Genomic DNA, 27165 nt, shown 5'->3' with positions numbered 1-27165 from the left:
ATGTATGCAGAGCAGTTTTTCTAAAACCTCTGGGGAATTCTGGGATTTAAAGTCCACCCAACTTAAAGTCACTGAGATTGGAAACACTGTTCTACATACATCTATGGCCTATGAATAAAAATGCACAGGAAGAAATAGTGAATTTAGTAGATTTACTTAATTTCCTTTTTTGCCATTTATCCTGTTTTTCTAATTTCTTTTTCCCACTAGTTCTGACTTGCATTGCATTAAAACTGCTTGCCCAAAAGGTAAATGATATGGCAGATATGTGTATAGATAAGAATGTAGAAACACACAGTAACAACTATGTCATCTCCTATGATGAGCAAAACAGCATTTCAGACAACTGTTATTTTAAAAGTTAAAAACATTGTAGCAATTCTAGTTTTTTGTCTTAAATATATAATACAGTTTTGTCTCCATTGTGACCTAGTCTAAAATCTTCAAGGTAAAACATCTTATTTCCTCTGGAAAAAAACCAAGAGCAAGCTACTGATTTAACAAACTTGTACATTAATAACCACATGTGCACATTTGTTATGGTTAATTCAACACCAGCCAAAGTAAATAATGCACTTAGAATGTTATAGCTCAACTATCAAAATCAGCCACTCATTCTGGAAGTCACAATAAAGATTCTTGATGATGTTTACCAGTAATGTTCTGATGGGGCTAAAAGAAAATATTTTATAATGGTAATTTTAGATCTTACAATTTCAAGATGGTCTCCTAATAAACCATTACTAGATGAGAATTTAAACACACACACACACACACAAGTTCAAGACTGAAACTACTTCTTTTTTTCATTATGGTCACAGTCCAGCAAAGAAATTACCATTAGATGATATAGATGACATCAAACTGTATGTTAAGAGTGAACAAGACATTGACTTGCTGATCCAGTGATACAGATCAATAGTAAGGATATTTGGATGTAATTTGGACTAGAAAATGTGGTTGGATGATAGTATAGAAAAGGAAGGTACCGGTAATTAAGACCATGGGGTGGAATTACCAGTGAGCCAAATGTCTATGGAGATTCTCAGTCATCCATGTCATGGTTGTCCCAAAGGTGCTTTTTCAAGAGGCAATTGGACTTTCTGGTAAAAAAAGAAAGTCCAGTTGCCTCTTGAAAAAACATATTTGGGACTACGAGTGGGCCACGTAAGCAAACATACAGACTAGCTACAAGTACCTTGGTATCCCACTGTCACACGTGAACCCCAATGAAGAGTCAATGAAGATTGCAACATCCAAGAACCACCAAAGGGTAAAACAGGTCAAGAAGAGACACCGCTTTTCCTCCCTAAGATAATAATAATAATAATAATAATAATAATAATAATAATAATAATAATAATAATAATAATAATTTTATTTCTATACCGCCCTTCTCCCGAAGGACTCAGGGCAGTGTACAGCCTATTTAAAAACACAAAACAAAACAACAATTAAAAATTTAAAATCATTAAATAAGATAAGACAGCAAACAATACAAAATACAAAACACCATCTCTAAGAAGTAGCTCCTTTCCAAAATAAAAATAAAAAATAGCAATATTAATCTCTTATAGCAAGAGCAGCATATTTATTCTAGCATCAGTTTTTGTGTATCATAGCATACTGCCTCACTGTACTGACTTACCTAATCTTAAGAGTCTAGATATACATAGCCATTGCTGAAAAAAGGAAAGGGGGGGAATGAAAATGGAGAAATGAGAGACAGAATTATGCAAAGAAGGAGTTCACTAATTGAGCAGTAGCTCAAACTGATTTAAGCAGTTTTCCAAGTTTGCAAATACCTTGGCTATTAAATTGCACCGATGTTGAAATATATTCCATTTTATTATTATGCTTATAGGAATACACAGACTTAATACACAGATTTAATACACAGATTTATAATGCGTGTATGTCCATGTGATGTAGAAGAAATCAAGATTGAGCTTGGTATTATTATAAAATAGCAAATGTCACTGCAACCAAAAGATAAAAATCAAATCATTTGCACACACAGAAAGAGATTTATATCTTTTAGTTACAGTGACATTTGCTCTTTTACAATAATTTTTATACACAAAAAGAGAAAGAGACAGAGAGAAGTCTACACAAATTTGGTTTGAGCACAGATGTATAATAAATCAAACAGCAGATGCTATTCAGCCTCAACTTTTGGCTCTTTGGAAAAGGTCAAAAAGTCATGACATTGAAACTTTGCATGTTTTTATATGCAGCCTATCAAATGAAATGAAGCCTGAATTTATTACCTCTCACCTCTATAATTCAAGGCCAACAACGTTCAGCAACAGAATATTGGTGCATGAAAAATTATGTAAAGTTTAAAACCAAACAGATCTCTTTCCAAGATACCTCACTGGTGGAAGGAATCTCAAGGAGGAATCTAGTTACAACAGCAACCCTGTCTGTCAGAATAGGAAATGGGATAGAATTATGGCTACCGAGGAGGATGTTAAAAGCAGTAGTAAAAGACTATACTTACTTAACCAGAAAAAACACTACATAGCATAACTTCTTGGTGCCCCCATGTCAACGTTTTATTTCCAATCCCAGCTTAACAAGAATTCCAGCATGGTTTTTTTTTTCTGTTCTAGAAAGAATGGGTGATAAAGCAGCTTTCTATAAGTTGGGTGCACAATGTGATCTGAACGGTTGTGGCTTTTGTGTGAATTTGACCATTAAAACTTGTAAACTACCAATTCTAAACTTAGTGCAAAACCGGCCAATTGTGGTTTCTTCCATTTTTAAGCAGGTCACGAGTTGACCATGCGCAATAAGAATCACTTCAAATATTCCTGATCATCCAAGTTTTCTGGATCACACAAATGCTTTTATCGTCTGATATTGCCAATATATCTTATTGTACGAGGGGCTATGTAAGCAACTGATAGGATTCAGAGGTGCTTCAGAACAAGGATCTCTCTACTAGTCATTAAAGCAGCCTGCCCACACAAACTTTTTAAAAAGATACAACTGTTTTGAGAAGTTGACACATCAAAGTTAATAGTACTCTTAAAGCAGCTTTTTTTCCCCTTCAGTTCCTTGAGGAAACCCCCTTTGGGGGATGGAGGCTACTTTCATTAGAAAAGTCCAAAGCACTTCTCCCAGCTCTAGCTAGTACTTCTCTTTGAGATGAAATAATGAATTAAATTCACTTCCTTGCACAATTAGCAAAGAAGATCACTGTAACTCGGAAACAGATACAGTACCCAAGTGTAGAAAAACATAATTTACAGAACTTTTGAGGGAAAAACAGGCAGTTTGGTCTAAGTGATTAAAGACATTGGCTAGGGACTGATACATCATGAATTTGAGTTCTGCCTTAGGCACGAAGCCAGCTGGGGGATTTGGGGCCAGTCGCTTTCTTTCAGCTCTAGGAAAGAAGTAATAGCAAACCACTTCTGAAAAACCTTGCCAAGAAAACTGCATGAACTTGTCTGTGTAGTTGCCAAGAGTCAGAGTTATTCAAAAGCCCCAAAAATAAAGAAAAAGAAAGAGAAATGTTTTGTTTTTGCTAAGAAGTTGTTTATTGAATGTTAATAATATATTTTATTATTAACTATTATTTATTAACTATTATATTATTAAAATATTTTTATTTTTACTAAATAATTACTAAATGCCAATGCTCCTATTTTATTTTATCCTCCCACTTAATCAGTCTTACTTAAAGCACCTGGACATTCAAAGGCAGGGTGGATAAAAATCAATGATTTTTTTAAAAAAATCAAAAAAATCAGATTTTTTTTATTTAAATCGGATTTTTTTTATTTAAATCGGATTTTTTTTATTTTTATCGAATTTATTTTAATAAAAAACTTTTCGGGTAAAAATCTATCGAAAGATAGTTTTCTATTTAAGATACATAAATAATTTAGTTTATTCAGCATGAAATGGAGCTTAGTTATGTAGCATGAGGCTGTATATTCTGCAACACTGGGACTATCGGTGAGTCAACAGTGGGTCAAAGGAGTAGCAGAGATGACAGTTGCTCTTTAAAAATTATGATTTAAATTGAGTTGATTTAAATCAAGCCTTTTTACTAGTGATTTAAATCATGATTTAAATTGTGATTTAAATCATGATTTAAATTGTGATTTAAATCAACTCAATTTAAATCAAATTCACTCTGTTCAAAGGTCAGTAAGACCTACATGATTTTTTTTAATTCCAGCTTACTTCAATTAATTGCATTGTACTTAATTAAATACTACCACTGCCACTCTCTCCAAACCAGTTGGCTAGCCTAGATTGGATACTAACCAATATTTAGTTAAGAAAATGGTAGTAGCAGCTGAGCATACAACTGATCACTTAGCAACCATTCAAATTAAATGACCACCATAAAGTTACTCCCCCACCCCAGTTTTAAAGTTCAGTGTTACTCCCCCTGCAATCACGTGACTGAATTTTGGATGCTTGGCAACCGGCCCACATTTACAGCACCACATGGTCATGTGACCACAATTTACAATGATTTTGTGAGAAACTGGCATTTACTTCCCAGCCCACGGTGAACAATGGAACCTCACTTAATAAACACAGGACTAACTGTAGACAATTGCATTATCCTGATCCTCAAAATATATATTTTAATAATGCATAGAAAGTATAAATAAGATGTTATGGCATAAGAAACTAGACTGAAAAGTAAAATAACAGTAAAGATAAAGGTAAAGGTTCCCCTCGCACATATGTGCTAGTTGTTCCTGAGTCTAGGGGGCGGTGCTCATCTCCGTTTCAAAGCCGAAGAGCCAGCGCTGTCCAAAGACGTCTCCGTGGTCATGTGGCTGGCATGACTAAACACCGAAAGCACATGGAGCGCTCTTACCTTCCCACCAAAGTGGTGCCTATTTTTCTACTTGCATTTATTGCATGTTTTTGAACTGCTAGGTTGGCAGAAGCTGGGACAAATAATGGGAGCTCATCCCATTACGTGGCACTAGGAATTCGAACCGCTGAACTGCCAACCTTTTGATCGACAGGCTCAGCATCTTAGCAACTGAGCCACTACGTCCCTAATAACACTAGGGAGTTCCTAAAGAAGAATGGATATATAACCTGATCGTATCCTTTATGTAGTTGATGTAATTCAAGGACTTATGATGCAACAATATGACCTGCAACTCTAGCAAGATTTAGAAACATATCAAAGTGAGATGTATTACAACAGGCCTGTCAAACTGATGGCCCATGGGCTGGATGCGTCACGCACAGGACACGCCCACCCCAGCTCCACAAAGGCAAAAAAGTCACAATACATCACAATACATCATGTGACACATTCGAGTTTGACATCTGTGTATTAGAAGTTATGGATTTATTCTAAAGTGCTAGAAAGAGCGACTATCTTCTCTGCTTTAAGAGATCTTGAATATTAATACCAAGTGCTGAAAGCTGATTTGCTAAATTAATGGCCACAGAAAGTGACAGCAGCAGCAACCACATCTGATCTTGTTTTCTAAACCTAAATGCAAGATGTATGATAGTAGATTAGGCAGATCATCTTCATACTAATAACGACATTCATACCTCAGGAACCATACACCCTTCTACTTATCATAATGTTCGACAATTGCATTTTGCAAAGAACAGTCTTCACTGTACTTTTAACAAAATATCGGCTAATCAAATGGGAACCACTAATGCTGCTTAAGAGAATTAATCATTTGTACATTCAATAACATGAACAAGTAAAATTGATGGTAATGTCAGGAGACAAGAATATTGCACCCTATAGACAGTCAAAATGACAGCAGTTGCAAGCCTAACAAAGCTTTGGGTGCAAAGCAGGGGTGAAATGCTCCCGGTTCGGACCGGATCACCCGATCTGGTAGTGATGGAGGCGGGTGGTTCGGAGAACTGGTAGCAAAAATCCCTGCCCCCCCCCCATGCCCAGCTGAGCCGCACAATCATCAGAGACTTTTTTTTTTTTACTTTTAAAAGCATTTTTTCTACAACCTCTTCGGGCAAAAAATGCTTTTAAAAGAAAAAAAAAGCCTCTGATGATCGCGCAGCTCAGCTGGGATCATCAAAGGCTTTTAAAAGAAAAAAACCCTTTTTTTCTTTTAAATGCCTTTGATGATCCAAGCTGAGTTGCCTGATCGGCAGAGGCTTTTAAAAAAATCTCTGCCGATCAGGCAACTCAGCTGGGATCGTCAGAGCCTTTTGAAAGCATTTTTTTACAACCTCTTTGCCGAAGAGGTTGTAGTAAAAATGGTTTTAAAAGTAAAGAAAAAAATGGCCACGCCCACCCAGTCACATTACCCCACACACCAAGCCACGCCCATAGAACCAGTAGTAACAAATTTTAGATTTCACCCCTGGTGCAAAGCACAATTTTAGAAATACAGGTAGTCCTCGACTTAACAACAGTTCACTTAGTCACTGTTCAAAATTACAACGTCACTGAAAAAAGTGACTTAGGACCATTTTTCACACTTATGACCTTTGCAGCATCCCCATGGTCATGTGTTTACATTCAGATGCTTGACAGCTGACTCACATTTATGACGGCTGCAGTGTCCCTGGCTCCTGTGACCCCCTTTTGCAACCTTCTGACAAACAAAGTCAATGGGAAAACCAGATTCACTTAACAACAGTGTTAACAGTTTAACAACTGCAGCCATTCACTTACAACTATGGCAGGAAAAGTTGAAAAATGGGGCAAAACTCACTTAACTAATGTCTCACTTAGCAACATAAATTTTGGGCTCAATTGTGGTAGTAAGTCGAAGACTACATATACACAACACCATCACTGTATATAATTCTAGATAATTCCAAAATAAGAAAGTGTCAAAATAATAGCTTCTTACAAACTAAATTAAATCTGGTTGCCTAAACAGCAAATCAAGGATTGCATGAAGCCCTAAGGCAGTTCTAAAATGCACAGTCATAATTATTTGTAACACAAGGAAAGAAAAATGATTCATCGCACAGAGACTAATCATGTTAACTATATTAAATCAATTTGTTTCTAATTTAATCCAATACAGTGTTTCCCTTGTGCACCTACTTTCTGGAACACAACTTTTAAGATGGAACGCAAAAGCCAAGTAAGACTCCAGATTCCAAAGGGCTCTTTAACCATGTATTTGCAATAAGCACCTATATTTGCTTGTTGTATAGCTAATGCTACAGTGTTGCAGAAATCCAAATTCCAAAGAAGAGCACACACAAAACCAACAACTTTGACAGCCTGAGTTATAATCCTACCCCTCACTACTTAGTAGTAGTTCTTGCTGAAACAGTAGGCTCTACAGTAGTCTTCTCTAAACGACAACTGGGACCAGCAACTTGGTCATTAAGCAAAGTGATCACTAAGTGAAATCATGACAGTGCTTACAATCCTACTTCAACTTTACTTTACTTTAAAGACTTGCAAAGATAAACAGAAAGACTGGTCATAAAGTTACTTTTTTAAATCAATGAGTTGTTCAATGAGACTGTGGCGAAACAAGGACTACCTGTTGTTCTCCTAGTTATTTTAGAAATACTAAATGCCTAATGCTAAATTGGCTGAAGTAACTACTGGATTACTCAGATTATTTCTTCCATATTTCAAAGTTACTCTGAAAAATACTGGATTACTTGGATTATTTCTCCCATATTTCTAAATTACTCTCAGAAATATGCATATAGAATTATCTATTTTCAAAAAAAATTTCATAAAGTTACTTTATTTAAACCGCAAGCTTACATGTGCATACATAGTACTGTACTAAGCCCTATTAAGCTCAGCGGAGCTCACTTTCAGAGAAATGGGTGAAGGATTGTAGCTAGTTCTAACAGTCCAATATATCTTAACTTTGTAAGTATCTCCAGAAAACTTTATTTAAAAGAGTAAAACCGGTCAAGTACAAACTGTGTCAGCAAGAAACACAGAATGTGTTGTTTTATTAGCATATTACTATTGAATCAAATGCATCTGAAGGCACGGAATATATAACACACAATACAACTGATTCTACCCTGCTGTAATGCTTGGGACACCAAAGCATTTAAAAATGGACAGCCCAAGAGTTATTCCCATTCCACTAAGGAGTTATTTACCACTCCTTAGAGTACCATTTTTTAATCTTTATCTTGCCTCTCTAGAATATTTGCCAGAGATCCTAATTTGCCAGTACTCAAAAGCACAGACCTTAAACAGCAGGCTCAAAAACTCTTTAAAACGACACACACCCGCTATTTCCCTCCCCATCTCCCCCCCCCAAAAAAAAATAACAGGCCAATCCGTTTACCCCTTCCAAGCGCTACAGATCCACACGCACTTTTTTTAGAAGTCCGTGCAGATTCCATCTACCGCCGGGGGTCCGATCTGCCCGAAATTCTCCTGCATGCATGCAAAGAGACACGTACTGGAATACCAAAAAGAAAGAAAGAAAGAAAGAAAGAAAGAAAGGAAGGAAGGAAGGAAGGAAGGAAGGAAGGAAGGAAGGAAGGAAGGAAGGAAGGAGAAAGAAAGAAAGAAAGAAAGAAAGAAAGAAAGAAAGAAAGAAAGAAAGAAAGAAAGAAAGAAAGAAAGAGAAAGCCGAGAAGAGGCCCGTCCTCTCTCTCAGCCACTTACCACTGTTCGCCTCGATGTTCTCCCGCAAAAACTGCCCGCTGGATAGATGCTTGAGGCCAAAGCTCTTGGCGATCCTCTCGCACACGGTCCCTTTGCCGGATCCCGGGGGACCCAAGACGACGGCTCGCAGAAGCTTGGAAGCCATTGCAACCTACCTAAGGAGAACAGAGTCAAAGAGTCAAAGCGCCGGGATTCCGATTCAAAAGAAAGACGGAACCCCGCACCCGTGCCGACCCCTCCTCTCTCCCCTTCCCCGAGACTCAGTTTCCCCTAACTTCCCCTTTACTCCAAGCCAGAGACCCGTAAGACCACCCGGCGGCTTTGAAGCCTGGCATAGAAAGGAATCAGGATCTGGGTTGTTGCGGCGAGTATTATTTCGATGGCGTTTGACGAAGCTAAACTTTTCTAACTCGCCACCTCCCTGTCACCCCTGGATACCGAAGAGGAATGCTTGCCCCTCAGCGACGGGAACGCTGAATGGTGGTTTGTCACTTCCTGACCCCCTCCAAGCCCAGCAAGACGCGCGTCTGGGAAAGGCGAAGATCGAGGTGGGAAATGTTGCAAAGTTTAAGAAAGAAGGGACCGCCGGGCACTTTCTCTTGAGTTGTACGTGAGCGAGTTTCCCTCTTCCTCCACCCCACCCACCCCCCAAAAAAACACGCCTCTGAACGATCGGACCTGTTCCCTGCAAATCGCAAGAAAACTTTCTTCGGGCTGATCCAAGAGTAAAACGCCGAAGTTAACAAGCACCGGGCTTCTTGAGTACCTCCGAACCCAGAGGATCAGATTTACGGCTCCCGTGCAAACTTTTAATGACCGATTGCCATCTCTCCTGTACTCTCAGATCAGCCCTTCGCCCGAAGGCACACGCCAGATTTGAAAGAGCTCTTCTGTTAAGCAGAAGAAACCACCGACTCACTCACCCCTGCTTCTCTGAGCAACAGAAAGCAAGCGCACAAAAATCCTAAGAAGGGAGGGGAGGGGGGGGTTGCAAAAGAATAAGTCCGCAAAATGGCGTTTTTAAAATAGTCGACCGATTGTATCACATATTCGCGATCTTCGTTCGTTCGATCAAAAAGAAAAAAGCGAGACTTTCACAGTTCCGCCTGCGCCTTTAAGAGAAGCGAGAGAAAGAGAGAGAGAGAGTCTTCGCAAAGGCAAACTGTTCCCAATTACTCTGCCCAATTGCGCGCAGCGGCAGCGGGCGCTTCGGTACATCGTAAGGAGGGAGGAAATCCCACCAGTTGGAATCAACAGCAAACCAACTCCGCCCCCTCTGAAAAGCAAGGTGTCTTGGGTTTTGTAGTCCTGAACGGCGCTTTGTCGGGCGCTTTTCAATAAACCTTGCCCCTTCGTTCGACTACGGGTTCCAGAAAGCCTACCAAGCTCAATCGCGACCCACCCTTTTTCCATCCACCTTGCCATAGGACTGGATGGAGAGGCTGGAATGTAGGTGTAGTTGGGCCATGCAAAATGGGTGGGGTGGGGTGGGGGCGGTGTCAGGATAGGTGTTGCTTGTTTTATAATGTTGCAAACGTTGGAAGAGATGCGTATGTGGGAAGGGTTGGGAGTTGGAAGAGATGCGTATGTGGGAAGGGTTGGGAGTGGGGATAGCCAGGCAGAATTGAATCAGACGTGAGCCTCGTATTTTTTAAAAAGCATTATTTTATTTATTTATTTTTTTAAAAAAACCTTAACCCTGAAATGTTCTTCCTCAAATAGCTTTTTTTTTTCCCCTTCGTCATTTCCCCCCACTCTTTTTTTGGGTAAAATATCTGAAATACATTACTGTACTGGCAAGGAAATGGAAGGAAGTGATGTTTAATGAGAATGAATAGGGAGTCCAGGACGATCGGTGGAAGCGTATTTCTTTAGAAGCGTGTTTAAACCTGTTTGCTTTTTCTATAAGGTGATTTCCAAAGTTTGCAAAGGGACAAAAATGTAGGTGCTTGCTAGAGAATGTGAAGGAACTGTTTAACACTTTTAGAGGCCAATCTCCATCTTTGTCTCTATAATCTATAATATAATTCTAGATTATAATATAATATAATCCAGATTGTTTATCTCACCTTTATTAGTTTATAAGTTTATAAGTAACTCAAGGCAGCAAACATGCATAATATCTTTTCCTCCTATTTTCCTCACAACAACACCCTAGAAGGTGGGTTGGGCTGAGTCAGAATAACTGGGCCAAAGTTACCTACCTGGCTTTCATGCCTAAAACAGGACTACAACTCGATCTCCTGGGTTCTCGGCCAGCACCTTAACCATCACACTAAATTTGTGCAAAAGAGAGATGTGTAACATTTGATGGCCCAAAGTCTTTCAGAAAAAGATAGGAAGCCATGTCTAAAAAAACAATAGTGGCTAAATTGGCCCCACAATGTAAGAACAGATAAATTATTCTATGTAATATTTCCATATACTTACCATTAAAATATTTGGCCACCTAATGAGAAGGAAGGACTCACTAAGTAAAGGTTCCCCTCGCACATATGTGCTAGTCGTTCCTGACTCTAGGGGGTGATGCTCATCTCAGTTTCAAAGCCAAAGAGCCAGCGCTGTCTGAAGATGTCTCTGTGGTCATGTAGCCGGCATGACTAACCATGGAACGCTGTTACCTTCCCACCAAAGGTGGTCCTTATTTTTCTACTTTCATTTTTTACGTGCTTTCGAACTGCTAGGTTGGCATAAGCTGGAACAAGTAATGGAAGCTCACCCCATTACGCAGCACTAGGGATTTGAACCGCTGAACTGCCGATCTTTCGTTCAACAAGCTCAGCATTTTAGCCACTGAGCTACTGCATCCCTAGAGAAGAGTCACTAGAGAAGACTCACTAAAGAAGAGCCTAATGCTGGGAACAATTGAGGGCAAAAGAAGAAGGGGACGACAGAGAATGTGGTGGCTGGATGGAGTCACTGAAGCAGTCAGCATGAGCTTAAATGGACTCCGAGGAGTGGGGATGGTAGAGGACAGGAAGGCCTAGAGGAACGTTGTCCATGGGGTCACGATGGGTCGGACACAACTTAGTGACTAACAACAATCATTAAAATCAGATTTTTTAAAACAAATGTTAGACTGTAGGGACTCAAGTTTTTTCCTTCTGCAACTTTTACAGAAATAATACTTATCCATTTAGCATTCTCAAACATTGTGTGAAATTCTAGCTCTTCTGAAAAATTTATAATGCGGGGGGAAAGTGGAAGGAAAGAGAAGTGACTGGCCAGCAGCAAGGTGGATAGGCTCAGTTACAGCAGTAATGGCTATGCTGTTGGAAGACCTGAAGAGCCAATTGGGGACAGATCTTCTTGGAGAAAATCTATCTGAGAACTTTAGGAGGCACATGGTACATAATCAATTCACAAATTTAGGAACTTCCTGCTTTCCAAGGACATGCCCAGATTCTATTTCAACCTCCTCTTCAGACCTACCTTCTCAATTATTGGTAAAAAGTTGGTAGTATCTATCAATCTATCATGGTAACTACCAGAAATAATGTCTTATTTCAAATTTATCAGATCCATGACTTCATTTGGTGATCGACTAAATTTACCACTATACCTGAGATTATTTATCAGAGCAAAAGGACCTAAAAGAAATTGGTAGTGGCTTTTTTTTTAAAGTCCATTGTGGCTTTTTGGAATCAAAACCACTATTGTATGCTTAAGAGATGGTTTAACTTTCCGCACTTTTTTCCCCTCTACTTGCCCTTGGTAAAGATGTGCATTGAAAGAAGAAGAAAAAAAAGATGCAGTTATAAGAGTGAATTCCTTTGTGGAACTCCAGTTGTCTTATCTCCATGTCCCTCTATTTGCTGAAGGAGAAAAGTAACTTCAAATTCATACTCATTGTGTCAGAGGTCACAGTAATCTTTGAATTAGGTGAGTTGCTCAATCATTAACTTTGAATACTCTTGAATTTAGGATGAAGTTCTTATGTGCTGAGAGTTTTGTATCTGTAGTGACTGAACAGACCTAATGTATTAAAGGAAGAGAAAAAAGTTTAAGATGCTTATCCTTGAAAACAACCATCTAAAATAAGACTTCATGTTCAGTCTTGTAGAACTATTGGTCACGTAAAAATGTAAGATTTTGTTCTATTTTTTTTAATTACTCTGAACAAAGCAAAGGATTGCAGCCTTTTAAAAAGCATTTATATTTTTGTTATACAGGTAGTCCAACATTTCTGTTGAGACATTTGTTAAGTGAGTTTTGCCCCACTTTACAATCTTTTTTGTCACAGTTGTTAAGTGAATCACTGCAGTTGATAAGTTAGTAACCCGGTTGTTAAGTGAATCTGGCTTCCCCTTTGACTTTGCTTGTCAGAAGGTGGCAAAAGGTGATTGCATGACCTTGGAACATGGCAACGGTCATAAATATGAACCAGTTGCCAAGCATCTGAATTTTGATCACATGATTCACAGGGAAGCTGCAAAGATCATAGCTATGAAAAATGGTCATAAGTCACTTTTTTCAGTGCCATTGTAACTTTGAATTGTCATTAAATGGACTACCTGTAATTATAGTGTTTTTGATAAAGAGAATTTGGGCCTTGGAATATACGATTGACTCACGTATCTTGTTCATAAAACAAATTATAATAGTAAATAATGGTAGAACATGGAACTGTAGCTATAACCTGACAATCATGGTGGATATAGTGGCTTGATGATGCACATAAACTAGGGATGTAACTGAAGCTAAATTGTAAAGCTTCAGTTCTTCTTATTTTAATCCCACCTTTATCATTTTTATGACTAATTCAAGAAAGCAAACACACATACCCTTTCTCCTATTTCCCCACAACAACAACTCTCAATGTGAATTGAGTTGAGCTAAGAGAGAGAGAGACTGGCCTAAAGTCACCCAACCAGCTTTCATGCCTAGGGCAGGATTCGTAGTCTCCTGATTCCTAGTCCAGAGCCGTAAACACAAAACCTAACTGGCTCTCTTATTCCAGAAATCATTTCTAGTCTGGTGACTTAACCAACTAGACCAAAGTGGCTGTCTACAGTTCTGTTAGTTTTCCTGTTACAGTTCTCACTGGAAAGGTAGCACTTATAAGAGTTTATTGCTTTATGAACTTCTTTCATCAATTGATTCTAGATAAACATTTGGCAAGCTGACAAATGTCAAGGAGGTTGCCGTCTAAACTCCCATTCATAAAATAAAAGAATGGCTCAAAGTTCCATTAAGCCAAGCAGAGAAGCCCTGTGTGTGTTTGTTCCAATCAGAACAGAACAGAATAACAAAATTGGAAGGGACCTTGGAGGTCTTATACTCAAATCTGCTGCTCAAGCAGGAAATCTATTCCATGTCAGACAAATGGATGTCCAATCTCCTTTTAAAACCCTCCAGTGATGGTGCACCCATAGCTTCAGAAGTTTCCACATAATTTCCACCGATTGTTCTTACTGTCAGGAAAGGAATTCCTTCTTAGTTGGTTGGAGGTCTCTTTGGTAAGTTTCCATTCATTACTTCTGATCCTTTACATTTCATGCAGGGGTGGGTTCCACTTACCTTTACTACCAGTTCGCAACAGGAGTGCGCGTACGCTTCTGCGCATCACAGATCATCAGTGATGACATCGGGTTTGGGTGGGCAGAGCCTCCCGCCGCCATTACTACCGGTTCGCAAGAACTGGACTGAACCGGGAGCAACCCACCACTGACTTCATAGTCTTCAGTGAGTTGGGTTTTTTTCTCCAGATTTCTTCAATTTACAGTATCTGCTACATTATTTTTATATTGTGCTAATAGCGATTAGTAACCAACTGATTACTCTGCTGTAACAGAAGGCTTTCTGACTTTAATAGACAGTGGACTATTAAAAGGAGTGACAAATTCCTAATTATAGGTAAAATACTTCATATATTGGTGGTAGCCAAGTGTGATAAGCTAATAATCACCTAAATAAAAATGTATCTATTATTGAATTTGCCACAATGTATTTTAAGACTTGGTTCAAATCAACGACCATATACAGTATTGTCTCCCAAGAATATTTGCTCACAGCTTTGGTAACTCTTGCTTTTGCAGGTTCAGCTGCTATTCATTGATAAATGGTAGCAATTGAGGGACAATGTGTGTATGTGCGTGACTGGGGCAGCACAGCTGGCCACCATCCCTGAAAATTTCCCCTTTTCCCTAGTTCTATAACTTTTTGAATTATTTCAAGGACTTTTTCATGCACCTTAAAAACAACACAAAGATAAGGCAAGTAGATTGGTTAATAGGAATTAAAGAATTGATAAATCAATTAACAAGCAGGATGGAATAATTATATTAAAATATTTTAATAATTTAATCCATCAAGTGGCTCATCCAATTATTGTTGCTAAGAGTTTGTGAAGATGTTATTTTTTGTATTAAGGTTTTATCCTTGTAAGCCTCCTGGAGTCATGCAGAATGAGTTGGGCAACCATACAGCTTTTCTTAAATAAATAGGTATAGGAGGGGGAGGTTATATGATCTGAAAAAAAGATACGAAACAAAAGATATTGGTAATCAAAATTGTTTATTATAAGGGTTTTTTTTATAAGACATACATTTGATACACTTCCATACTTCTGATAAAAAAGCCCCATTTGCTAAAGGTCTGTTATTAAAAATTTTAAAAATTATGTAAGTAATTTAAAAAAAATAGTTTTAACACCTGAGACCTAATGTTGAAACACTGCCCAATTCTGAGCTGGATATATAACAAAAAATATTGGAATTGTCTGGTTTTATAACACCATAAATATGCATAGTATTTCCCATTCACACCAAAATATGTGTTTTTGCGCTGAGAAGCTTACAGCTGAATTATGGAATCGCCAAAAAAGAAGCATCAGTGAGCACGTCGGAATGAATTTTTCGTGCGTATGAAAGTTTTTCATACGTGTTAAAACAGGTGCCGGGCTGACCAATGTGGCTCTGGGAGATTTAGCATGTCTGTGATTTTTTCGTGAACAGCCACTCGCGAAGAGCTTTTATCTTCTGCTCTGTTGCTATGCTTTTCAGTAGCAACACCATTCACTCTTTGGAGTATCCCATTGATAAACGCAGCGTATAAGGCAACCGGTTTAATACCCCCAAGATGCTTAAAAAAAACACTTTCGCTTTCAAGATCTGCAATTCAGGAAACTTGGCTTTTCAATATCACTCCCTTAATTCTCCCAACGCCGTGCGGGCGATTTCCCAACCGAGCAGCAAGTCCTCTCTTCGATCGTCCGAATCCGTTACAAGTTTGCAGAACTCGCTCCGGATCGCAACGCGGGGGGTGGGGGGGGGAACGTCGGATCAGGTCGGAATGTTCTGTTCTGCTTCGAGGCCATCAGAAAACTGTCAATCATCCAAGACAATCACTGGGGCAGAGGATGCAGACTATACTCCCCACGCGCGTTGCCTCCGCGTCACCCGAAACTCTCCAGCTCGGTGAAAAGGAAAGCGAGACTTAAAAGACGCGCCGTCTGCCTCGCCCAGAAGTTACTTGGCTCTCCGGCTTTCCTCTTTTTATTCCACACACACACCCCTCCCACAGTCACGGAACCCGGAAGTTTGTGTGTGAGCGCGTCTCTTTTCTGCGTGGTGGTTGGCGTTTCGTTTCGTTTTTCTTTTTTTCTTTTTTTAATTTCTATCACATGGCAGCTTGCGAGAGAGATACAATAAAAACAGAAAAATGGCGACAGTCACGTTGGGGCGACTCTGCTGCGTCATTAGATAATCTTCGCGCAAAGAAAGCTAAAGAACAAAGACGAGAGAGCGCGAGGGGGGGAGAAGCAGCGCGTCTGGAAAGGTGGGTGGGCGAGAGGCAGAGACTTGCCAGAGCGCGCGGGGAGCCGACGGGCGGGCGCGCGTGGGGGGGAGGGGAGCGTGGGGGGGGGGGAGAAGAGACTATTAAGAATGGGGGGGCAGGTGAGCGGGCGCGTTTATTGCAGGGCACCGGGGTTGGCATCCCAACTCTTCCCCCCCCCCAACACCTCATCCGCCCGCTTGCAAATTCGGTTTTACGGAGCCTCGGGGGACAAAAGTCCTGCGAGAGGTTGGTGGAATTTTGACGCGAGGGGCCAAAGGTTTTATTCGCCTCGGGGAGGAGGGGCGGCGGCGGCAAGCTCTGGGGCGAGGTATCGATGCCTGTCCCTCCTTTCCACCACCACCCCCACTCTTCCTCCTCCTCCTTTAATAAACGCGACCCGCAGCTGGGCGAGCGAGCGGGGTATTTTCTGCGAGCTGAGCGTTTCCCTTCCCAGTGGAGGATTCTGCGCTCTAACTACTAGGCATCCCTGCGACCGCCAGCCGCGCTTTGGCCAAAGGGAGCCAATGTTCGCCTTTCGCCTTTTCTTGGGCTCGCGAAAGGAGGGAGGGGCGGCGGGATATAAAAGACCGGAGAGAGGCTCGGGCCCGGGACTGGAGGGGACCCGTCCCATCCCTGGCATATAGAACCCCTCTTCCTCGGATGGATGCTTCTGAGGAGGGAGGTTTGCTCGGCGACCGCTTGACCGGCGGGCTGGAGCGAGCAAGGAAGGGATGGTGGTGGGGGGGGTGCGGGGAAAAGGAGGGCGTCCGCTCCAATGGGCGTCGTGGTGCCTCTTAAAATGTGGCGCACTTATTATTTTCCTTCAGACTCCTGGCCCGGTTCCTTTCCAGTCAAGTGATTGTAAATATAGCCCGGGTGTTGTTTACATGAAACCATCCAGGGGGAGGAGCGCAGAGAGGAGGAAGAGGAAGGCGGAGGAGGCTTCCCAGGCTGGCAGGGGTGAGTTATCCCAAAAAAGGAGGAGCCACCGGTTAAAACTGAGGGCCGGAGGCTCGGACCAGCGGTGTCGGTATGCGCGCTGGTGGCGAGCGCCTCCCTCGCTGCTTGTGGCTGGCCCCCGCGCTCCTGCTATGGTCGGACTGCCTGGCGGGCGAGTTGGCTTGCTCTGTCCCAGCTTGGCTTGTCCTCCAAAATGATCTCGGCCTTTTTTCTGTTCTCTAAGGCGGTTTTGAGCTGCTGAGGTGTGGAATGGCTTAGCATCCTACCAATAAAGTAGCTGCACCTGGCGGGTTTCTGGGTGTGATCAAAACCTTTTCTCCCTTGGAGTTTTCCAGATTTATGAACCTGCGGATCTCCTGGGTTCCCAGCCAGCTTTCCCTAGTGTGCCAAAAAGGCACCATCATAGGGTGGGGATGGAAGTTATGCTGCTTGGTCCTCTTCTCCATTGCAGAGAAGGTCCTGCCTTCCTAGCTGTCATGCTTGTCTTTTTTCTTTTCTTTTTTTCCTTTTTAATAACATTCCCTGCCTCTGACATTACCCCCTTGCTTGGCATTTGCATCCGCCAAATACAGACCAAAATTCTGTCCTGCTTTTTAAAGTAACTTGTGGAAGGACCTAAGCCCTGAAGCATCCCTTGCTTCTTGAAGAGATCTTAAGCCAGGATTAATGGGACTTTGAAATGCTGCCTCTGCCAAAAGTCATTTATCTGCACAATTCCTGAACGTATAAGACGGCTCTCTGGATGTCACTGGTATGTGTTACTTCACCATTCTTGTCATTTTTATTCTGTGCAATGAAGTATTGGAAGGAAAGTGTGTAAATAAACTTCTCTGACCACCCCATTGGTCTGTCCATTAGCAGAAACTTTCCAAAAGCAGAATAGCTGGGAGCAAAATTGGTGAGGGTGAAAAAAAGCTGACAAAGAAAAGACTGAGTTTGAAAATGGCCAGATATGCTTGGAGTCTGCGGAGAGAAAAATGCCTTTGGGAGAGGGCATCAATTTAGACTTTTTTTTTTTTTTTTAATGGATTTATATGCCGCCCTTCTCCGGAGACTCAGGGCGGCTTACAATGCGTTAAGCAATAGCCTTCATACTTTTGTATATTTATACAAAGTCAGCTTATTGCCCCCACAATCTGGGTCCTCATTTTACCTACCTTAGAAAGGATGGAAGGCTGAGTCAACCTTGAGCCTGGTGAGATTTGAACTTACAGTAATTGCAGACAGCTTGATGTTAATAACTGCTTTAGTCTGCTGCACCACCAGGCTCTGTTACTGGTTGTTCCATCTTAAGATCCTTTCCCACCTCCTTCCTGATCACATGACCCAGAGTGAATGATGAGGGCTTGGAAAGAATTCAAGAAGTTGTGTTCTACATGGGTTCCCTACTTGTTATTCTTTCCAATCCAGCAAAATCCAGGAAAGAGATTACATAAAGAGATTTAGGACTTTGTTTATCAACAGGATAATTCTTGGAAAACAAAACTGGATTGGCAGGAAATTCCAATAGAAGAACTGTGAGTTTGAATAGAGGCTGGATCTGGACAAGAACTGCAAATCCCCACTGTAGCCCCATAGGAAAAAGTCGCTGGGCAGTGGGCTCAGAATGCTGTTGGCTCCTCATTCTAAACCCCATCCTTTCCTAGAGTGTAGCTGTAACTTAAGGCCTTGGAAAGAATTCCAGAAGCCATGCTTTTCATGTTTCCCATATATTTTGCTTTTGCAATACATTTTTACCATTAGCCTATCCTAACTACCTAGTGAATGCATGATTGGGGTGTAATAAGTATCATTATGTCTCTATCTTTTTTTCTGTATCACACTCTCCCCACAATTGAGATGAAGTGCTAACCCACCCATTCTGGAATCCGCAAAGGGCTGTATATAATAAGCATTAAAAACTACTATCCCCATACAGATCTCTAGCCTCTATTGCCTCTGATTAAAATCACTGCCAATCACCTATCTTCCTGTGAGGAACTATGCTTTAAGTTTTATATACCTTGAAACAGTCCTAGCTGATGTTAGAATGAGTGGAAATATGCTACTTAATCACCTGTACAGTTAATTTGCCTCACTCACGGGCAGGAACAAAGCAATATAACAAAGACGCAGCAATGCAAAGTGACTTTTGTCATTTACATGTTCAGTTAACTATAAGTAGAGAAAGGACAAAGTCTTGGCATGTTACAGAAAAAAACCTGATATGCTTACTGATCCTAGATATATTTACTCAGATTTCAATACAATAAGAGACCTAGGTTTGTGTTTACAATTGCAGGCTTAACCCTAAACTTGTTTTAATCTGCGGCATCCCTGTAGTCTTTCCATCAGCCACTGATTTGTTATCACTAAGTTCCCCCAAGGGAATTTGGTTTTTAGACCTGAGCTGCTGCACCTTCTAGAAATTAACTACTATATCTAAACAAGTCTGAATTAATTAATCTTTGTTGTTCTGATGTTAAAAAGTAATGGATGTAAGTGGTCCCCAAAAATATTAACTCAAAAATCCAGTTGACGTTTCCATTTTCTCTTACTGTTCTTCTGTTGCAATTTATACTTCTATGCCTAACAACTTACATCTCACTATCTTATGCAAATCATTTCTGTTATCTCCTCTGGCTACGTTTTGTTTTATAACATGGGATTTAAAAAAAAAATAAATCTAGCAAAGTGAAGGATTGTCCAGGGCTCCCCTTGTTCATATCTTGAAGCAGAATGGCTGCAGTGCTGGGATTGTTAGATCCAATTTTTTGCTCCACAATGATGGAATGGGTTATATTTTAACAAAATATAGGAGTGTTTGTTCTCTCTGGCCATTAAGTAACAAAAGTCCAGGTCTATGACCTAGATTTTTTTATTGCAGCATCTGTGGTTTTGATGGAACTTTTCGGTAAATACAGAGGAGTTCTAAATTTATTTGCGAATAGAATTTGAATTCTCTATATTTATTAGTCTTATTTTCCCTCTCTCTCTGTTACCCCCTATAGGCAGTGAAAAAGCGAAGATGCCTAATGCCTTTTTCTGAAGAATGCAGCTCCTAATGTTGCCAGCCTCAAATCTGTAAGTATTTCTCTGTGGGCTTGTTTGTTTCAGCTATGAGGCTTTGATGGAAAAGAAAATACTAGGATTGAATGTCAACTATGACTGACAGTAATAAGGTGCTTGTGAGATGAATGTGTTGAATTATATATTTGTTTAGTGGTCTTGACAAGACAAGTATCATTTGGGGTGGATGAGACTTCTCCTGTCTCTCACAGAATTCTTAAGCAACTATTAAAAATAATATAGTTGAAGAGAGTGGTATTTTTAAAAACAAGGCTAGCAAGAAGTATGTATAACGACATTTTGCAGATAGATGGTGCAGCTGAGATTTAGGATGTGATGTCTGTATGATTTTGTGATTTATCAATTTTTGTATGTTTTGCTCTTTATCTGCAAACAGTGGTCTTTTTAATTTTGCAGTCTAATGTGTACTTAACTTCTAAGTAAACATGCTAGAGTTGGCTCATACGTTGTGGATCTTGAGTGGGTAACATGTAACCCCCAGCTTTGTTACAGTCTTTCAAAAAACACTTTTTATCTCCAGCAACTATTGCCTAGAAAGAGAAGGGGGGAAAGCAGGTATGGGAAAGCAGAGCAAACAAAAGACAACTAAGTAAAAATATAGCAACGTGTAAATATGAGAGCCAGTTTGGTCCAGTGGTTAAGGCACAAGGCTAGAAAGTGAGAGATGGTGGTGAGTTCAAGTCCTGCTTCCACTGTGTAGGGTGGTTGTTCACCAGCTTGAGTTATTTGTAAAAATAATAAAGGTAGAATATATATAATGAAAATAAAAAATGTAAAATAAAGAAATCTTAATTACTGACTTATTTTAAGATGGAAATTTTTCAGAAATTAAATTGCCCAGAAGGGTTTAATTAAAGAAAAAAAGAAAGAAAATATATGGGAGAGATCTAGGTAATGTAAATTTATAGAAAAATGCATTGGCTTTGGTTATGCTTCCTTAATGCCTGTTCTTAAAACAATAATGTTGCTATGAGTACATCTGCATTTTTCACCCCTAATTAATTTATCAGCTACAGATCTATAGATTTTCTTTTTCTTTTTTTCATAGCATTTACAGTGCTTTCAGGCCTTAATAGTACTACATAGCACAGGCATAGATGGTTAAATTGAGAACACCTTCTGCTCAAACTTCCCTGAAATGAGTCAATTATTTTAGTAGAGCTTGTACTCAAGTTCCCAGTGGATAATGTTTCATATTTTGGTCAAGGTTACAGGGAATTCTTGCTAATCACACACTAATGCATTTCTGTCCATTTAAAAGTGGTTAAGCATAAAGATTGAAAAACTTCATGCTGCTATGCAGAAGGAAGGACCTGTACTTCTGTGGCAATTTAAAAGAAAGATGAACTATGCATTTAAAGGCAGAGATGGAATATTTATTCAGTCATACTATTGACACCTTTTGCAGCAGTTGAGGAAGAGACTAGAATTTTAATAGTATAAAGATTGCCTACCATAGCTTTTTTGCATATAAATTTAGTAAGAGTAACCATTTTACATTTCAGTGAGGCAGGACAAAGTTTAGGCAAAAGACATAGTAAGGTTTTCACCAAACTTTAAAAAAATGATTCCCAAATATACCAAATTAAATTGTTTGAGGGGAAAAGGCAACCTTCAGCACATTTTAACAACAGTTATTGTGGTTACTTTTTAATCTCTTAGAATCACTGTAGCAACCATATCAATGAATGCTAATCAAATAACTGAAGTACTTAGATTTGTCTTTGGCACATGCCTCCGCATTTGCATATTTAACTGTCTTATCATAATAACACATTGGGTAACTATCTAGCAAAGGTAGGAGGAAATTCTGGGAACTGAAGTCTTAAAGTTGCCAGGATTGAGAAACTTTGTTCTATAGAGGAATGTGTAGTAAGAAGGAAGAGGAAGTTTAGCGCCCTTAAACTGTTTTCCTGAGGTAAATACCAGACACAACTACCACATACACCATTGAGTCAGTCTTGACTTCTAAGTCCCTGGGTGTCTTTGGACTAGCTCAATTTAAATCTACCTCACAGGATTGTTATGGTGGTAAAATGGGGAAAAGGAGAACAGTGTATGTACCCATGAGTTTCTGAATAGAAAGCTGGGTATAAACTCACAAATAAAAATAGATCTAAGGCCCACCCCATGCTGTTGTGTCTGGGAATTCTGGCAGTTGCTCTCCTAAAACAAGAGGTTACTATGTTCAGAAAGCCTGCACTGAATCATGATTTAATGTTATATGAATGAGTTCCCCAGTCTCTCACCATGACTAAATTGAAGACATCACCAGTTTTCAATTGCATTTTTTAAATCAGAAACTATTTAATGATACATCCACACCTTAAATAAATTATGGACCGAATATTAATGTTTGAATTTAAAATGCAAAATAACACTTTAGTTTTCTATGCAGTTATGCTAAGGAGGATGAAGTAAACACATTCAAATCTGAGTGTGCTTTACATGATGTTGATCCATAATGTATGAACATATTATTAGAATATTAGAATATTATTAAGGCTAAGGTATATAAAGAATTGTAGCAAGTTTCTTTACACCAAATAGATTACTAGTCTATTTATTCTAGCATTGTTTGTTTTGGATAGAATTTTCCAGGAACTTCCCTCAGTTCTATCTGAAAATCCACAACCAACTGGATATGGAATTAATGCATCTAAAAAAGTAGGTTACAATGATGTGTTTCATTTTAGAGCAAAAATCTGCATCCAGCCTAAATGCTACACTCTATTTTAAACTTTGGAATGCTACCATCCTGTCAGAGCTAAAGAAGTTTCTTGAATGAGAAAAAAATGTCTTCAAAAGAAAAAACAAAGTCCAGTTGCCTCCTGCAAAAGCATTTTTGGGATGACTGAATAAGTAGAAGCAGTCTTTTATCAATAGTAAACAGACTGTTGCTTCAGACTATCCCATAGTCTTTTAAAAGTGCTTTTTCCAAAAGGCAACTGGACTTCTTGGTTTTTTTCTTTGAAAATGTTTCTCTTCTCATCCAAGAAGCTTCTTCAGCGAACTGAAGACGTTCTTGGATGAGAAGTAAAATGTTTTTAAGGAAAAAAACAAGGAAATCCAATTGCCTTTTTGAAAAAATATATATATTTGGGACAACAGTGACCTGGATGATTGATAATCCCCATAGATATGGTCCCTTGGTATTAGGTGAAAAGCTGACTTAAAATCAACAAAAGTTCTAAAAAAGGTTTAGGGTTAGGCACAGATTGGCACAATAATAATTCCATTCCTGTATAGAAGACATATCAAAGATCTTACAAAGATACTATATTCATTCAAGTAAACATGATTATACAGTTGATTCCATCTGTCTCTCTATAGCTACTGGTTGTCAAATGTCAGAGAAATCTAAGTTCTAGGTATGTTTTACATATGCTTTAGTGAGGGAATCAGAGTAGTGGAATCAGTCTTTGTGATGCACAGTGCAAATACAACTCCTAATGATTTGTTAATAATCCATTTGTTTGTTTTCTTGGCTATCCGTATTGACCTTCACGTGGGGGTTTTGCCCACAGATGATATGGGAAGATAAATAAGGGAAATCCCTGCCTCTAGTTTATTTACACATATTGATTTTGTTTGGAGCCTTTACATGTCTGTCTCTGTTTGCACTAATATGGGTTTTTGGGGAAGATGTACATGAGTTTACACAAATAAAATACAGGTAGTCCTCAACTTACAAACACAACTGAAACCAGAATCTTTGGTTGTTGAGCAAAGTGGTCATGGAACATCCATCCTGAAATCCAAGCAGGATTTTGGCATGGAGTATTTGCAACATGGAGTGTTGGCAGCCAGCCCCCCCCCCAAAACAAAGAATACTCTCTCATTTCTGGGGGCATGCTGTAAAAACATACTTTTGAATGGTCGCTGAATGAATGGTTGTAAAGGGAGGACTACTTGTAGTTAATCCTACAAGGTGCTAATTAATCAGTTCAGTGGGTTGTCTCTGTTTTTGTCCTAACTGTTTTTTTAAAAGGGTTGAGCATTTGTCAGATACATTTCCATCTCATTAGTGCCCTCTTGTGATTTTCTTTAAAAAATTGTTTCTTTTCAGATGTGCATCACATGGCAGCTTTCAGTCAGAACTGGAAAGGAGAGATGAGTTTCCTCCACTTCTGTTCCCTGGACTCTGTCCAAAAGTCCAGTCCTGACGGCAAAACTGGCCACAGAAGTTATTACCTTTATAGCAGATAATTAGGAATACCTTATGGATAATAAGAGCAGGTGGATGCAGTCTTTTGTTGTGTGAAACTGCACTTAAAACCATCAAGATACCACAGTAGCGTACATACCGATGTAAGTAAGTGGGCTGTGTCAGGTTTAGGGGAACCGTTTGACAAAGTGTCTTTTTTTTTCAATTTGGTGAACCTGTTTTAGCTTTTGGCAGGCTTCTGAGCTAAAAATTATAGGAGCCCCAAGTTTAGCACTAAACTATTTTTATTTGTAATGTGCCCTGGGGATTTCTTTTATGGGAAACCCTATACATCTGTTTTGTAAAACACAGGTCTGGCAGAATAGTTAGCGCATCCTTAAGTGACATTAATTTCAGCAAAGTTGTGGAAAAAATATCTATGGCCTATGTTATTGATATGTGTGGCAGAAAAACATAAGTTCCAGAGATATTTTCCTTTTCTCTCATCAGAAATCTACGTTGCTAGCACTAATCTGGATGGTTCAGTTACCATTTTATCAATAAATATATAAATAGCATTTTGTTTAATAATTTTCTATTTAGTTATGCATAATTAACTAGAGAACCTTCAGCACAGTGAACAAATGGATATACTATTCAGGCAAGGCTTCTGCTTACATGTACTTAATTGTCAGGTATGTCTGAAACAAACAACATAAAGTTTTCAGGAAGTTTGGTGTTCATCGTGGTCTTCTTTTTTTGAACCCTCAGCTGTGGATCAACTGATGGAACCTGCACCTTGGGGTTATCTGATAGTTCTACATGAAGTCAGGCAATGATTGACAGGCTGCCCTGGCTCAGTTATCACTGTGCTGATGCTGTCTATACTAAAGGTACAGTACTGTGATAACTGAAGGATGGTAGCCATCTTAGCTTCAGAGGAATTCAACATGTGGAGATCAAAGGCATTATTTGATTCTGTAACACTTATGATGCTTTATAATTAAAGAGAGCACATCTGGATGCTGGAAAAACATATTTACAGTTTCTATTTCATTTCTTAAAGGGATGATACATGCTTAGATGTACGTCAATAATCAAAAAGGGAAGGTTTAAGGTGCACTTTGCTTTATTATCATATTTGGAGGACTCCACCAAAAGTTATAAGGTACTGAATCAGTCATTCCAAAGAATTAGTGTCTCTCTTTGCTGTAGACTAAATAAACTCTAAAAGGATTCCTTAACAGTTCTGAAGCATCCCATTTTTAGCTGCTTGAGCATTGCAAAATTAAGGCTGAAATGTTCAGTACTTTTTTAAAAACTTGGTTTGGGATTGGACAGATTGCCTTTTAGATCCTCATTCTAACCTGCTTTTCTCTTACATATTTTAAATGTAAAATATTTAACATAGGTGCATCTTTTTCAAAAACAGTTACAAAATGAACCAAAGCAGCATGCTTTCTGCAGATATTTCCTAGGTTTGGTACAAATTTAATCGTGAGTGTCCCATTATGGATGGGTTATAGCAGGAGTGAAATCCAGCAGGTTCTGGAGAACCGGTAGCGGAAATTTTGAGTAGTTCAGAGAACTGACAAATACCACCTCTGGCTGGTCCCAGAGTGGGGTGGGAATGGGGATTTTGCAGTATCCTTCCCCTGCCATGCCCACCAAGCCACGCCCACAGAACCAGTAGTAAAAAAATTTCTGAATTAATAACTAGCCCCATGTCCTAAATTAAGCATAAATTGGTTTATCTTAACCACAGTTAAGACTTGTAAATCTAGAGAGAATGACCCAAAAGAAAAATCCAGTATGTGTTTATCCATCCTGCTAAGCTCTCTATTTCAGAAGAAACATGAAAAGACAAGGTACTTTTTGACCAGATTCCCTGTTTAGGATTGGGGGGGGAGTCTAAAACTTATCAGGTACATATATATGAACTTTCTCAAATAAGTCATGTTGAAAAAAGTCCAAAAGGTTTTTTTTGCCATCCAAACATGCAATGTTCAAAACTGACCACAAGAGGGGGTCAGAGCATTTGTGTTTCCACAAATTTACATTTTCCTGGGAAGAATCTGAAGAATGTTTAACAGCTCCAGAGAGGCCACCAGCTCATTCCAGGCACAAATAAAAACTCAAAACAGATATAACATTTCTGTTTAATTATTATTTTATAAAGGGGCATAAACATAGGAAAAATGTTTTGTGGACCTTAAGAGGCATTATTGAAATTCAGCTTTAAAAAATACGGCAAGATATTTGGTGAAAACTACAGGTGCATTACAGGGTACAAGAATTCCAGGCAGAAACTGGGATGAAGCAGAAAAAAATGAAAACAGGATTACTACCTGACCTTGAGGATGCTTGTGCTCTGTGGCCAAAACACTCTACTCTAACCCCCTACCACTACCACCAACAATTTCAGAAGGAGCACTGTTTCAATTAATTTTCTATCTGCCTGAATGTATTGTGTTGTTCATTCTATATATAATTAGTCTATTAACTTAAATAAGATAGGAAATCTGGTCAGTTGCTTTGATGAAACTAAATACAATCCATGCAGACAGCATTGCTATAAACCACTAAGATAGTATTCCAATTGAAAGAAGACACATTT

The 27165-nt window shown here is 39.3% G+C and overlaps 1 protein-coding gene and 1 long non-coding RNA gene across 9 annotated transcripts in view; one reads left to right on the top strand and one right to left on the bottom strand.

Annotated features, from left to right (window-relative positions):
- AK4 (adenylate kinase 4) overlaps nucleotides 1-10019 on the bottom strand; it is a 30548-nt gene extending 20529 nt beyond the window's left edge. The window contains exons 1-3 of one of the 7 annotated variants that reach the window (XM_087889795.1): nucleotides 9517-9780; nucleotides 8594-8748; nucleotides 1199-1309 (exon numbers count right to left, since the gene is read on the bottom strand). In XM_087889795.1, coding sequence (XP_087745921.1) covers nucleotides 1199-1256 — 58 coding nt within the window. In that variant the 5' untranslated portion in view covers nucleotides 1257-1309; nucleotides 8594-8748; nucleotides 9517-9780. Of the gene's footprint in view, nucleotides 1-1198; nucleotides 1310-8593; nucleotides 8749-9031; nucleotides 9232-9271; nucleotides 9869-9995 lie in introns of those variants that run through there. The other 6 variants (XM_087889794.1, XM_034433283.3, XM_034433282.3 and 3 more) reach the window with 6 other exon arrangements.
- Nucleotides 10020-10247: 228 nt separating this feature from the next.
- On the top strand, nucleotides 10248-25586 carry LOC117674993 (uncharacterized). Of its 2 annotated transcripts, none has more exons than XR_004594080.3 (7): nucleotides 10248-16372; nucleotides 17200-17332; nucleotides 17932-18083; nucleotides 20323-20395; nucleotides 22993-23068; nucleotides 24471-24712; nucleotides 25320-25586. It is a non-coding gene; the product is annotated as an uncharacterized LOC117674993 (long non-coding RNA). The 2 variants fall into 2 exon arrangements; XR_004594081.2 differs by lacking the exon at nucleotides 10248-16372 and adding an exon at nucleotides 16567-16618.
- The last annotated feature ends 1579 nt before the right edge of the window (nucleotides 25587-27165 follow it).

This window comes from Pantherophis guttatus, chromosome 3 (genome assembly GCF_059756535.1).
Source record: "Pantherophis guttatus breed Tessera chromosome 3, ASM5975653v1, whole genome shotgun sequence".
NCBI lineage: Eukaryota > Metazoa > Chordata > Lepidosauria > Squamata > Colubridae > Pantherophis > Pantherophis guttatus.
This window is presented reverse-complemented; position numbering and strand designations above follow the sequence as displayed.